The sequence below is a fragment of the Theropithecus gelada genome, chromosome 3 (genome assembly GCF_003255815.1).
Source record: "Theropithecus gelada isolate Dixy chromosome 3, Tgel_1.0, whole genome shotgun sequence".
In the NCBI taxonomy this organism is placed as follows: domain Eukaryota; kingdom Metazoa; phylum Chordata; class Mammalia; order Primates; family Cercopithecidae; genus Theropithecus; species Theropithecus gelada.
Genome location: NC_037670.1, coordinates 116,292,641 through 116,305,744, shown reverse-complemented (window position 1 = coordinate 116,305,744; position 13,104 = coordinate 116,292,641). Strand labels below are relative to the sequence as shown.

At 33.8% G+C, this 13,104-nt stretch overlaps 2 protein-coding genes across 5 annotated transcripts in view; one reads left to right on the top strand and one right to left on the bottom strand.

The window, feature by feature from the left end:
* Positions 1-13,104, top strand: part of RUNDC3B (RUN domain containing 3B) — a 180,110-nt gene that overhangs the window by 70,419 nt on the left and 96,587 nt on the right. For all 3 annotated transcript variants that reach the window (XM_025379385.1, XM_025379383.1, XM_025379382.1), the window contains 2 exons: positions 1,765-1,898; positions 11,104-11,189. In XM_025379385.1, coding sequence (XP_025235170.1) covers positions 1,765-1,898; positions 11,104-11,189 — 220 coding nt within the window. The remainder of the gene's footprint in view (positions 1-1,764; positions 1,899-11,103; positions 11,190-13,104) is intronic.
* The window catches only part of ABCB1 (ATP binding cassette subfamily B member 1), a 218,533-nt gene that overhangs the window by 204,600 nt on the left and 829 nt on the right, over positions 1-13,104 (bottom strand). The gene's annotated exons all lie outside the window — the stretch shown is intronic.

Here is a 13,104-nt window from a genome sequence, read left to right as displayed (position 1 = left end):
GTGCCTACTGTGAGCCAAGCAAGCACTGTGTCAAGTGTTAGAGATTGATCTAAAATAAGAAAAAATTCCTGTCTTAGTGATCTTACCGCCTAGTATGTGAAATAATCAAGTAAAGAAATAATCTTGAGGAGAAGTAAACACAGGGTGCTGTGCCAACAGAGGGACTAGCTGTTGGGATCATGCATGGGTTTCTGGAAGAGGAGGCCTTTAAAACGCCCTAAATAATGAATAGAAGTTATCTATCATGACTTGTAGGATTTCTGTTGGTTGATTAATAATAAGTACATCACCAGAAATACTAGAGGGAGATTTTAAAAAATTCAAATGGCTACGTCTTCCCCTAAAGATTTTGATTATTCAGTTTGTGGGGAGGCTAGACATGAGTATTTTTAAAAAGTAGTCCAGTTATACTAATGTTCTGCCATCGTTTGGAACCACTCAGATACTATCTCAGACATTGGTCCCAAAATGGTGCTTTCTGACAAGAACACTTCTTGATGTTGCTACAGAGAAGTAATTACTGAGGAAGGGAGAATTTAAAATACATTATTAATTCATGATGATAAGAGAACTTATTTCAAAATATAAAAGCAAATCTTTCTACATGAAGATTAAACAACTTTCCTAGGGAAGACTAGTCATTCTAGACAACTAAAGAAAGTATTAAGATGTCTCTCATATTCCACTTAAAAATACTGAGTGTAGAAAATGTTTCCTGTGAACCTAATATTCGGAGTCCTGCATATAATTTTTTTTTGACAGAATCCTGCTCTGTCAAAACCCAGGCTGTAGTGCAGTGGCTCAATCTCAGCTCATTATAACCTCCACCTCTAGGGTTCAAGTGATCCTTCTGCCTCAGCCTCTCTCAAGTAGCTGGGATTACGGGCACGCACCACCATGCCCGGCTCGTTTTTGTATTTTTAGTAGAGATGGGGTTTCACCAGGTTGGCCAGGTTGGCCTCGAGCTCCTGGCCTCAGGTGATCCATCCACTTTGGCTTTCCAAAGTGCTGGGATTACAGGCATGAGTCACCATGCCTAACCTACACAGAAATATTAATACTAATATAACCTATGCACAATAGAACATTTGGTCATGAACGGATACATAGTTAGCCAAATCTGAAAGGTTACAAGTTTTTCATGAGTTCTTAACTGGAAGAGAGCAAACAAATGACAGTTAAAGGGGAGCTTTATAGATGAGAATGGTTGGGTAGGTGGTTATGCATTATTAGTGAATATAGGATGCTAATTGATTGTATTTATTTATAAAGCAAACCACACATTGTATACCCTTTTTGAAGTATCGTTATGAAGAGGAGAAAATAATTATGGTGGTGGGTTTTTTTTTCTTCTGTTTTTCTAAGTAAAGAGAGGTTTAGAATTCAACTGGTGACATTTATTAATGCTTAACTAGAAGTACAGGAAGGTTTCGTGTGTGCTGTTTAAATGACTGTATTAGATAATAGGATGTTAAATGGCAAGATATTTCTAGTATCTAGTCCCTTTCATTTAGTTTGCTTTTATTGTTGACAAACTGTGATCCAGACTCATTAAGTAAATTAAGTAAATTTTCCAAAGTAACACCACTAGTTAAAGATAGAATAGGACTAGATTTGAGGCTTTTTAACACTTAGATTGGTGATGCCCTTGCCATTATAGCCCATTGTATTACCTTTATTTTTCAGAATTTTATTGTTCTTGCATTTTCAAGTCTAGTTTTATTTTACTTTTTAAAATTTTGTATCATAATTTGTCTCCTGAAGGTCAAGTAACCTGGTTTGGTTATGAAAGTCCTCGTAGTTTCTGGGACTATATCAGAGTGGCTTGCCGGAAAGTTTCACAGAATTGTATCTGCAGCATTGAAAATATGGAAAATGTCAGTTCTTCTAGAGCTAAGGTAAGACATTGGTCAGAGGCTCATTTCTATTTTTTTTTTTTTCATTGCATGTATTTGGAATAGCAGGAAGGTGTGAAGCTACTTATTATGAATTTCCTTTTCTTAAGAAGCATAATAAAATACTTCCTGTTCTGTGATGTTTCTACATTTCTTGAATTATCTAAACTAGTGGCTCTCAAATAATGTTCAGCAGAACCCTGAAGATGTCCAAGACCCTTTCTTTAATGGGTACATAATGACAAAAGTATTTTATATAATATCAACATGTTACTTGCCTTTTCCCTTTTCACTGTGTTGACATTTGCACTGCCAATACAGACACAATGGTGGATTAAACTATTGGAACTTTAGCACGAATTAATGCAGTGACATCAAACTGTGCAAGCAGTCTTGAGTTCTTCCCCACCATGCAGTCAGTATTTTCTTTAAAAGATAGTTTCAACTTAAGAATGACCATGATGGAAACATTAATTCTTATTAAATCTCAACTTTGAGGGTCTGTCTTTTTAATATCCTGAGTAATAAAATGGGAAGTATGCATAAAGCATTTCTGCAACATACTGAAATATGATGGTTGCTTCAAGAATAACACTTGTATAATTCTTTGAATTGTGAGCTGAACTAGATATTTTTTAAAGTAATATGATTTTACTGAAAAGAAAAACTTATAAACCATAATTTTTTGGACTTAGGCATTTGGCAGATATTTTCTCAAAAAAAAAAAAAAAAACAAAAAAGAAGAAGAAAGAAGTGAGCCTATTACTTCAAGGAAACAGCTGACAGTATTTGTTGCCAATGGTGAAATTAAAGCTTTTAAGTAAAAACTAGAATTTTAGAAACTTATATTCACCATCTTAAGCTTCATAGCTTCCCAATTTAGAAAAGCTTTTTTAAAACATTGATGTTGATATCAACAAATTTATTTTTAAATTATTTAATGAACTGTGTCAACATTGGATAGAACTGCATAACTTGTATTTTCCAAATGATCAATTCATGGAATTACAAAATCATGTATGGGTAAAAAGATCAATTCAAAGTGCAAGGTAGGTCAGTAGATTTAATTTACTAGTATGAAAAAATAACTAATATGATTACAGAAATTTATCACTTAGTGAGTTTTGATCTAGAACAAAAGATAATATCTACACTTATCTGAAAAGATTATTAAAAGATTCCCTTTCCAACCATATATCTGTGTGAAGCTAGATTTTCTTCATATACTTCAACCAAAACAACACATTGTAACAGATGGAATGCAGAAGCAGATATCTAATTCTCTTGTATTATGCCAGACGCTAAAGAGATTAGGAAAAAAATGTAAAACAGAGATACTTTTCTCACTAATATTTTTGCTTAGAAAAAATAGTTACTTTTCATAAAAATATGTTATTTATGTTAACATGTAATGGGTTTATTGTTATGTTTTGTTTTGTTTTATATTTTATTTTATTTTATTTTATTTTATTTTATTTTTTACAGACAGGGTCTTGCTCTGTTGCCTATGTTGGAGTGCAGTGGTACTATCACAGCTCACTGCAGGCTAGAACCCCTAGGCTCAAGTGATCCTCCGACCTCAGCTTCCTGAGTAGCTGAGACTACAGGTGCATGCCACCATGCCTGGCAAATTTTTAAAATTTTTTCTAAAGATAATGTCTTTCTTTGTTGCCCAGGCTGGTCTAAGAACTCCTGGCTTTGAGCAATCTTTCTGCTGCAGCCTACCGAAGTGCTGGATTACAGGCGTGGGTCACCATGACCGACTTGTTATTTTTGAATTACCTAATATTTAAGTTTCAGGTTTTGACTTGTGATACAGTAAATTTGGTAGATATATCCTACATAAAACTTCTTTGGGGTCCTCATTAGCTTTTAAGATTGTAAAATGTCTGAACTATTAAGTCAAACAGATTGAACATCCCAAAACTGAAAATGTGAAATCTGAAATGATCTCAAAACTAAAACTTTTTGAACACCACCATGATGTTCAAAGAAAATGCTAAATGGAGCATTGAATGCAAATATTCCAAAATCAAAAAATACTCAGAATCTGAAATACTCTTCTCCCAAGCATTTATGAAAAAATATACTTAACCTGTATCAGCTTTTTGTATTTATTTTTATTGAATTGTCAGAGTAGCTTTACTATTTTGACATTTATAAATTACAGAATGAAAGATTAAGTAGAAGATAAAGATTGAAAATTGATATTTACAGTTTTAAGATGAAGACATCATTATTTCACAATTATAGAATTATAAATTATATATCTATGTAATAAGCTAAAGTATAATAATTATCTTTCCAAAGTATAGTTTCCAAGTTTTTTGTTCTTGCATCCTTTTTTATTTAGGATTTTTTTTTTCTTTTGGAAAATGTTTGTTCAGCAAAATTGATGAAGATATGTTCGAATTAAATATTTTGTAAGCACGAACTGAGTATATGTTTTAAAAACCAAAATCTATAATGTTTAAATGTAGTGACATAATTAGAAACACAGGTAAAACATTTTTAGCTCCTTAATATGAAAGTATATTTTTGGATACAGTTAATAGCTATGATTTTTGTCAGCTTTTTGAGACTATAACTATAAAGTTCACTTGCTAAAGCCACTGCTCCTTCCTGCCAGTCTTCAACCAAGGGGTTGTAGCAACAAGGAACTTCCTGCTTCAATATCTTTCAACTCTCTTAGGCTGGATCAGTTTTCTTCTCTGTCTCACATGTTTTTAAACCAGTACACTTCTTCATTTGTAAAATAATTATAGTTAGATTTTCTTTTTTTAATTAAATTTTTCCTTCAGATATTTAAATCCTATTTTTATTACATATTAACAGATGTCTTTTTTGTCCCAACTATTGTCCTTTGACGTATTTCCTCAAACTACTGAATTTTTAATTCATTTATTTACTTTTTAATTTTTGAACTACAGATTTTTAAAATATGCAATGTGAATTCCCCTTTGCATCTTAGTTGAGTTTTATCAGTTTTCCTTTTTTTTTTTTTTTTTTTTTTGAGACAGAGTCTTGCTCTGTCTCCCAGGCTGGAGTGCAATGGCACGATCTCAGCTCACTGCAATCTCTACCTCCCGGGCTCAAGCAATTCTCCTGCCTCAACCTCCCAAGTAGCTGGGACTACAGGCGTGTGCCACCACACGTGGCTAATTTTTGTAATTTTGGTAGAGATGGGGTTTCACCATATTGGCCAGGCTGATCTCAAACTCCAGAGTTCAAGTAATCTGCCCACCTTGGCCTCGCAAAGTGCTGGGATTATAGGCGTGAGCCACAGCACCCAGTCTCAGTTTTCCTTTATGTTTTCTTTATGACTTAAGAATTGTATCTAGGTTTCTTTTTGCTAAGGTTTAGGCTAAGGTTAAACATTAGCTGTAATTTGAATGAATCAAATCTATAAGAAGTATTCTAGATGCTACATAAAGGTTCTCAGTTTCAAATCAAAAGTAGGAGAGAGGAACATAACAGTATATTCTAAACCCTTTCAATAGAGGGGAGGATATATTTATAAAACTAGCATATCCCAAAATACAAAAAGTAATTAAGAAGTTAACAAACATTAGAAATGTAGCATTTGGACCTAGGTGGAAGAAAGAAACCCAAACCCTAGCTGACCAACTCTCTTAACAAGGCTCTTGGAACTAATCCCTGCACAGCAAAATGTTATCCAGCAGAGAGTTAATATTTATTCTGTGAAGTATTGGTATTGAGTATCAAAACACCACAGAACAATCGTGTTCCAAATCCAGCATTTATATCTTTATTTTGCTCAGGCCTCAAACAGATTCCATTTAGTGGGGAAAGAGAATTATTTGAGTTGCCTGGTTATACTGGGAAGAGTCTGTGGAGGAAGAGGAAGAAGACAAGCTCTTTGTCTTTATTAATTGCAACGAAAAGAACAGTTTATTTAATCTACTCAGTAAGTCACATCTGTCACGTGTCTGGATTGAAGAATTAAACAGATGCCTCAGATGGCAGGCTTATTGAGGCTTAGAGCTGCAATCTTGAATGACTACTAGCATAGTGTCATTTTACCTTGACACATGTGAAAAGATATTTCAGAACTGAAACACAACTAAATTTGCCTGGTGAACAATATACAGCTCAGTACACTTGTATCACAATTCTATCACGATTATCTGTCCTGGTACCACTTAGATTCATATCATAGAAGCTTGTCACCATAGACAATCTCATACTTTTGTCTAGATTAAGATCAATGGGCCAGGCGTGGTGGCTTACGCCTGTAATCCCAGCACTTTGGGAGGCCAAGGCAGGTGGATCACCTGAGGTCAGCAGTTCAAGACCAGCCTGGCCAACATGGTAAAACCCTATCTCTACTTAAAATATGAAAAATTAGCCAGGAGTGGTAGCGCATGCCTGTAATCCCAGCTACTCTAGAGGCTGAGGCAGGAGAATCGCTTGAACCCAGGAGGCAAAGGTTGCAGTAAGCGGAGATCATGCTATTGCACTGCAACCTGGGCAACAGAGTGAGACTCCATCTAAAACAACAACAACAACAACAACAACAACAACAACAATGAAATGCTAACCATTCCCTTTCTCTGCTAAGTCTGTGACTAGTTTAGCCTATTTTGTAAGACTTAAACGTAGCCTAACAATAGAATAAAACATTTGAGTTGAGGATCATGTTTGTAATCTTTGTATCTCCAATACACTTGCAGCTATTTTGGCAGTCAGTCAGAGTACTAGAAAATCTCCTCACACAATTTAGGGGACTATTTTTAGGCCTTTTTTTGCATTAATCTTCTTAATTTTCCTTACTCCAAAGATACAGTCTTTCAGGGGCCTCAAGTAAAAACCTGGAGTGTTTACAGTTGCCTTTCACCTTGTTTGCCCTTGAACTCTAACCTCTGTCTCTCCAGAACTAGACTGTGAAATCGTCAATCAGCTGTTTTACCTCTTCCCTGCTGCTTTCAGCTTTGTTTATGGGACTTTGCTTTGAGCTACAGATGACTTAAGTTAGCAGCGACCCCATAGGAAAACTGCATGCACAACTCCAGGCACATTTGTCTGCAGTTCAGTGGCAGTTCCAAGCTCCAACTTCTGTTTATCTGCCCAGGGAAATAAAAATCCCCACCTCCACGGCTTTCTGCTTAGTCTCTATACGTAGGATGTGAATAGACAAATAACTTTAGGCTAAAGCCAAGATGGATGTGCGGCTCAGCTCATGTAACATCCATCTCTCCAGGACTGTGGCCACTCAAGTTCTCATGCCATGGTTGCTCTCTTATATCTTAAATTTGTTACTTCACTTATTTTATTCAACTTTTATAGTTGTTCTCAGCAGTAGGTCCCTCTGATACAAGATATTCTGTTATCACTGGAACCTGATCGTTTTCTTACCTCGGGGATCAACTCTGTTTTAGACTCCAATTACACCCTTCTAAATAAATTCTCTGCTTCTACTCCTCCCTTCAATTTATTATCCCTTCAGCACCAAGTTGATCTTATAAAATGCAAATCAGATTACAGTATTCTATCAATTAAAAAAACTCTCAAGTAGCTCCCCCACTGCACTGAGAATAACATCTGAACTTTTAATCATGGCCATATCTTGTATTCTGCACCTTGCTTACCGTGCTCAATATTTGCACAGCAAATTTGTTGGATGGAAGGATGCATGGATATATGGATGGCTGATGTGACTAGCATATTCAGAAACTGGTCTAATTCAACAACAGAAGGAGTGTACAAGATAAGCAACCAGAAACCTAAGAAAGCCAAATCTAGCTAAAAACAAGAACTGCTATTAAATCTACTCTGGAGAAAAGTAGCCTCAGAGTTGCTGTAAAGTTCCGTACAGAATGTCCAGTATACAGTAAAAAATCATCAGGCACATCAAGAAACAAGATTGAATGACTGTAATCAAGAAAAATAAAAAAGACAATTGAAACAAACCTATGGGTGATAGAGATTATGGACTTCTAAGCAATTATAATAGGTTCAAGAAAATGAAAATATGAATATTATGAGAAAACTGAAATACATAAAATTACTAGATTATTGGAATATGTTAAAATTCGAAGGCCAGGTGTGATGGCTCACACCTGTAATCCCAGCACTTTGGGAGGCCAAGGTGAGCAGACCAGTTGAGCTCAGGATTTCTAGACCAGTCTTGGCAACATGGTGAAACCCAGTCTATATAAAAAATACAAAAATTAGCCAGGTGTAGTGGCACACACCTGTAGCCCCAGATACTTGGGAGGCTGAGGTGGGAGGATCACTTGAGCCTGTGAGGCCGAGGTTGCACGCAGTGAGCTGAGATCGCACCACTGCACTCCAGCCTGGGTGACAGAGCAAGACCCTGTCCCAAATAAAAAAAAAAAAAAAGAAAGAAAAGAAAAACAAGACAAAACAAAAAAACAGATAAAACTACAAAATATACAGTCACACATACAGAGGAGTTATACTAAATTGACCATTTTCTGAGCCATAATTTATCTCACTGAATTTCAGAAGTATTGAAATTTTATGAAGTATGTTCTCTAACCACAGTGGAATTAAGCTAGAATCAAAAATAAACAAGGAAATAATAACAAGAAAATGTCTATATGAGTGAAACTGAGGAGAACTTCTAAGTAATCCATGGATGAAAAAATAAATCACCGTTGAAATTGAAAAATATTTGGAAAGTACTGATAATGAAAATACAACATATAAAAAAAACCTTGTGCTTAGAGGAATAGGCTTAAATAGGCTTTTGTGTATTTTACAAAAGAATAGAAACTGGAAATTGGTGATCAAAAGTTTCATCTCAAGAAGCTGTGAAAAAAGATACACATTAAAGTCAAAGTAGAAGGAAAGAAATAACAGTAAAAATTCAATAAAATTGAAACAAATATGTAAGAAAATCAACCAAACTAAAAGTGTTTTTAAAAAGATTAATGCAATTTATAAGCTTCTAGCAAGACTATTCAAGAAGATCAAAAGATAATATAAATTACCAATGTGAGGAATGAAGAAGAGGCCAAGTGTGTATATCTCACAGACATTAAAAATCCTAAAAAAGGATATTACGAATAACTTCACATCTATTATATAAATTTGAAAATTTAGAAGAAATGGGAAATTTCTTTTAAAAAATTACTCACCAAAACTAACACAAAAAACATGGAAATATCTGAATATCTAATATTTGCTAAAGCAATGTAATCTATAGTTAAAAATCATCCCATTGCAAACCCATTTTTAAATTGTTTTCTTCTTACGGTTTTTAAAAATCCATTGTATTTTATGGATAAGAGTTGTCTGTCAGATATTTATAATTTAATTTTAATTTTCCTACTCTGTGCTTTTTTTTTCTTTTTTTTTTTTTTTTAACTCTCTTAAATGCTAACAGCTCATTCCCTGAAACAGGAAAGAAGGTGGAGTGTATAGGTATTAACATAATTAGGCTGGTCAGTTTGGTGGTAGTAAAATGAATTTCTTCTCTTCCAATTGTGTCTGTTTTTCATTTGTGCATAAAGTAGGGGTAGTGTTGTAACCTAACTCACACAATTATTGGGAGAATTACTTATCTTCTTAATGTATATAAAGCTCTTAAAACGGGCTTAGCACATATTACATTTTTAAGTGCTGACTACTTTTACTTATTTATTTTTTCATAAACCTTCATTTTATGGATCACTATTATCAACTGAAAAGGTCTAAATTCCTTAATCTAGTTTTTAAGTTGTTCTACTTCTTGGCCCAAACAATCTTTATAAGTCTGCTTATCTTCTGTGCTAGTGAAAGTTCCTTTGTTAAAGAAAAGAAACCATTAAAATTAGCGCAACTTATCCTTACAATATAACAGAATTCCATACACATTCAAATGCAGGAAACTAAATGCAGCCCAGTTTTGTGTGGGTTGAAATTAATAAATCAGGAAGGAAGATTTTCCCTATATTTCTTATCTAGTAACAGCATAGACTCCTGTGCTGAATTTTCTCTGGAGAGCAATTTTCTTGACTTCATTGGTGAAATTGTAACCTTTTGATTCAAGACACCACTATTAGTTTCTGTGTCTTTTAGATGAAATTTCAAGAGAGAATTTTGAGACTACTGGCCAGCCGGTAGCTTGCCTCTTCCTTCCTCTGTTCCAGTCAACCACAGCTAAGCTAAAAGGGATGTTGAGCTTGATAGGTAAATTGACTTGCATGTTAACCACACCCATATCATTCATTTTCTTCCCAGTAGTAGTACTGCTGCTTCTGGCCTGCATTCTACCACTGCCTAGATTGACTCCTTTGTGACTTTTCCTATCCCAGAGTTTGCTGAATTCACTACACTTGTAGACGTTTCTAGAGTATGTTTTTTTTTTCCCTTTCTGGCAGTTGACAATCATGTATATTGATTAGTGTCACCTTTATACTGCCATTGCAGTGTTTTGATTTTCTATATATTCAGTCTTCATGAAGTTTTTAAGAGATTTGTATGAGTTGAGTGAAAATGAAAATAATTGAATTATAAAATTCTTACTACAAACATGATCTCTTATATTCTTTAGTTCTAAATAGAAAGTCCATAAGAAAATTAATTACATTTAATAAGGATTGTCTGTTTCTGTGATTCTGTGCTAGAATATGCTGGCTTCTGTTTTTTGTTGTTTGTTTTTCTAGTTTAAATATTTGGTAATAGCTTTTAGAATTCTCTGGGGACACCAAATTCAATAACTCACGATTTGGATTCATGATAAATCATGAAATTTGGATTTTATTACTAGTTGTATAAAACTTCCCACTGGAAGGACAGGATTGAAAATTTTCTTAAATAAGTGATGTTAAGACTGATTGTCTTTATTAATGAGAGAAAACTCTGTTTTTCATGATTTATGAGAGGGCTCATTTTAATTAGTTTGTTGATTTGGGGTATTGAAGTAGAGAGCTATATAATTACATTATGTAATTCAAAAGAAGTCTCTAACCCAAGTAGCTCAGCATTAATGTTCTGTCCCTTCAGAGGATAGAAAGTTAGTTTGACATGCTGTACCCTACCTATTCAGAAAAACAAAGTATGTACTCTAGATAATCAAAATTTATCTATTTTTATCTACTTAAATATTTTTCTTAGTCGTTATCAAATGTATATTTTGAATGGCTGTTTTTATATATTAAAATACTTACATTTTTGATGGCACCGTGACAAAATATTTTTTTAATTTTTTTTATATTTGATTCTTTTTTCTTCCTTTTAGGGTAGAGCCTGGATCAGAGTAGCACTCATGGAAAAACATTTATCTGAATACATCTCTACAGCTCTGAGAGACTTCAAAACAACCAGGTTTAAAAGTCCTTTTAATTTTCTAATATATATTTGAAAGAATCACCTAAAGACTTAAAAATCAGAATAGGATGAAGAATCAGTTTCTAAAATCTTCAACCGTTTTATTTCCTCCTTTTGTTACTACTCAGATAAATCCACTGTCTTCTTAGGAAAATGTAATTTGTCAACTAAACATACATCTACCTTTCTGTAAAAAGATACACATTATACCTGGAATATCCTTTTTCTAAATCATTTCTGATTCATACTCTTTCAACTCTTGAAGCTTCATTCTCCCCATAGACTGTTCCCTGATGGATTTGAAGATTTAACTATGAAATTTCAATAGCATCTTTTTTATTTTCACCACCACAGTGTTTCCTTATTTTTTTGCTTGTAAAGAATAGAAATTGGCTGGGCGCGGTGGCTCACACCTATAATCCCAGCACTTTGGGAGGCCGAGGCTGGCAGATCACCGGAGGTCTGGAGTTCAAGACCAGCCTGACCAACATGGAGAAACCCCATCTCTACTAAAAATGCAAAATTAGCCAGGCATGGTGGTATATGCCTGTAATCCCAGCTACTTGGGAGGCTGAGGCAGGAGAATAGCTTGAACCCAGGAGGCAGAGGTTGTGGTGAGCCGAGATTGTGCCATTGCACCCCAGCCTGGGCAACAAGAGAGAAACTCTGTCTCTCAAAAAATATATATATATATATATGTATAATTAATTTTTGCTTATCTTTTTAGGACAATCTAAATTATTGTTTTTCTTGGATTGTATAAAGATGACATCCTGTGCCATGTGAAAAATAGGACTTTTTAAATTTTTTAAGATGATAGAAAAAGGTACATATTAGGACAACAGTCATTCCTAATTAGCACTCAACTACTAATCTTTATTTGTTGCTGTTGAAGAAACCACTTTTCTCCATATCAAAAGTATTTGTAAACGAAAAGGTTTAATAATTTTAATAACTTAGACATAAACTGTTCAATGTAGTAGCCACTAACATATGCCATATATAAATTTAAATTAATTAATATTACATAAAATTACGAATTTATTTTCTCAAGTGCTGTATCACATTTCAGATGTCCCATGGCCACATGTAGCTCATGGTTACCCAATTGGACAGATTTAGAGTGTTTTCCTCATCACAGAAGGTTCTGTTGAGCGGAGCTGCCTGAGATATTTCTAAATTATCATTCTTTTCTCTACCTCATTAATCATATTTCTGAAAGAAGAGAAAATAATTACAACTATAAACTAGTTTTGATAGAAAAAAATAAGCACAAAGAAATCATATCTCTGAGATCTTAAATTCCATATCCTAATGCAGGGTTTGACATTCTGGATTTTGAGAAAATCTGGGCATTTATTATGACACATTCTTTCAGCTAACTACCTGGTACTAATTAAGTATCTTTATTTAGTTGCCTCTATTTTTTGTGGTAATATAATAGTAAACTTTTAATTTTGAGATACAAAAAATATAATTGTCATGATTGTAAGTTTGACCAGGATAGAAAGACTTTTAGCTAAAAGTAATATTTGCATAAAGTAAATCTGATGTATACTTATTTAACTTCTTTTCAAGCAACGTGACACTTGAGATATTTCTAAAGATAAATAGTGAGATGATGATAAACCCTTAGACATTTGAAATGAACTTTATAAAATGAAACATTTGTTTACCATAACTAAGTTTCATTATGAAACTTAAGCATTGAGGATACTAAGGCTTTGAAAATGAAAACAGAGAATAGTATCAGAATCTAGTAGCTCAAATCTAAAAATCCTGTGTTAATTAAATCAAAATCTAGTTTGCATAGTAATCATTTCCTATGCAATTACAATATTGAATCAAAGTTATGATAGTCTTTTCCAAATAGAAATTAAATAATTAATAATCTCTAAATTGTTAGTCTTCT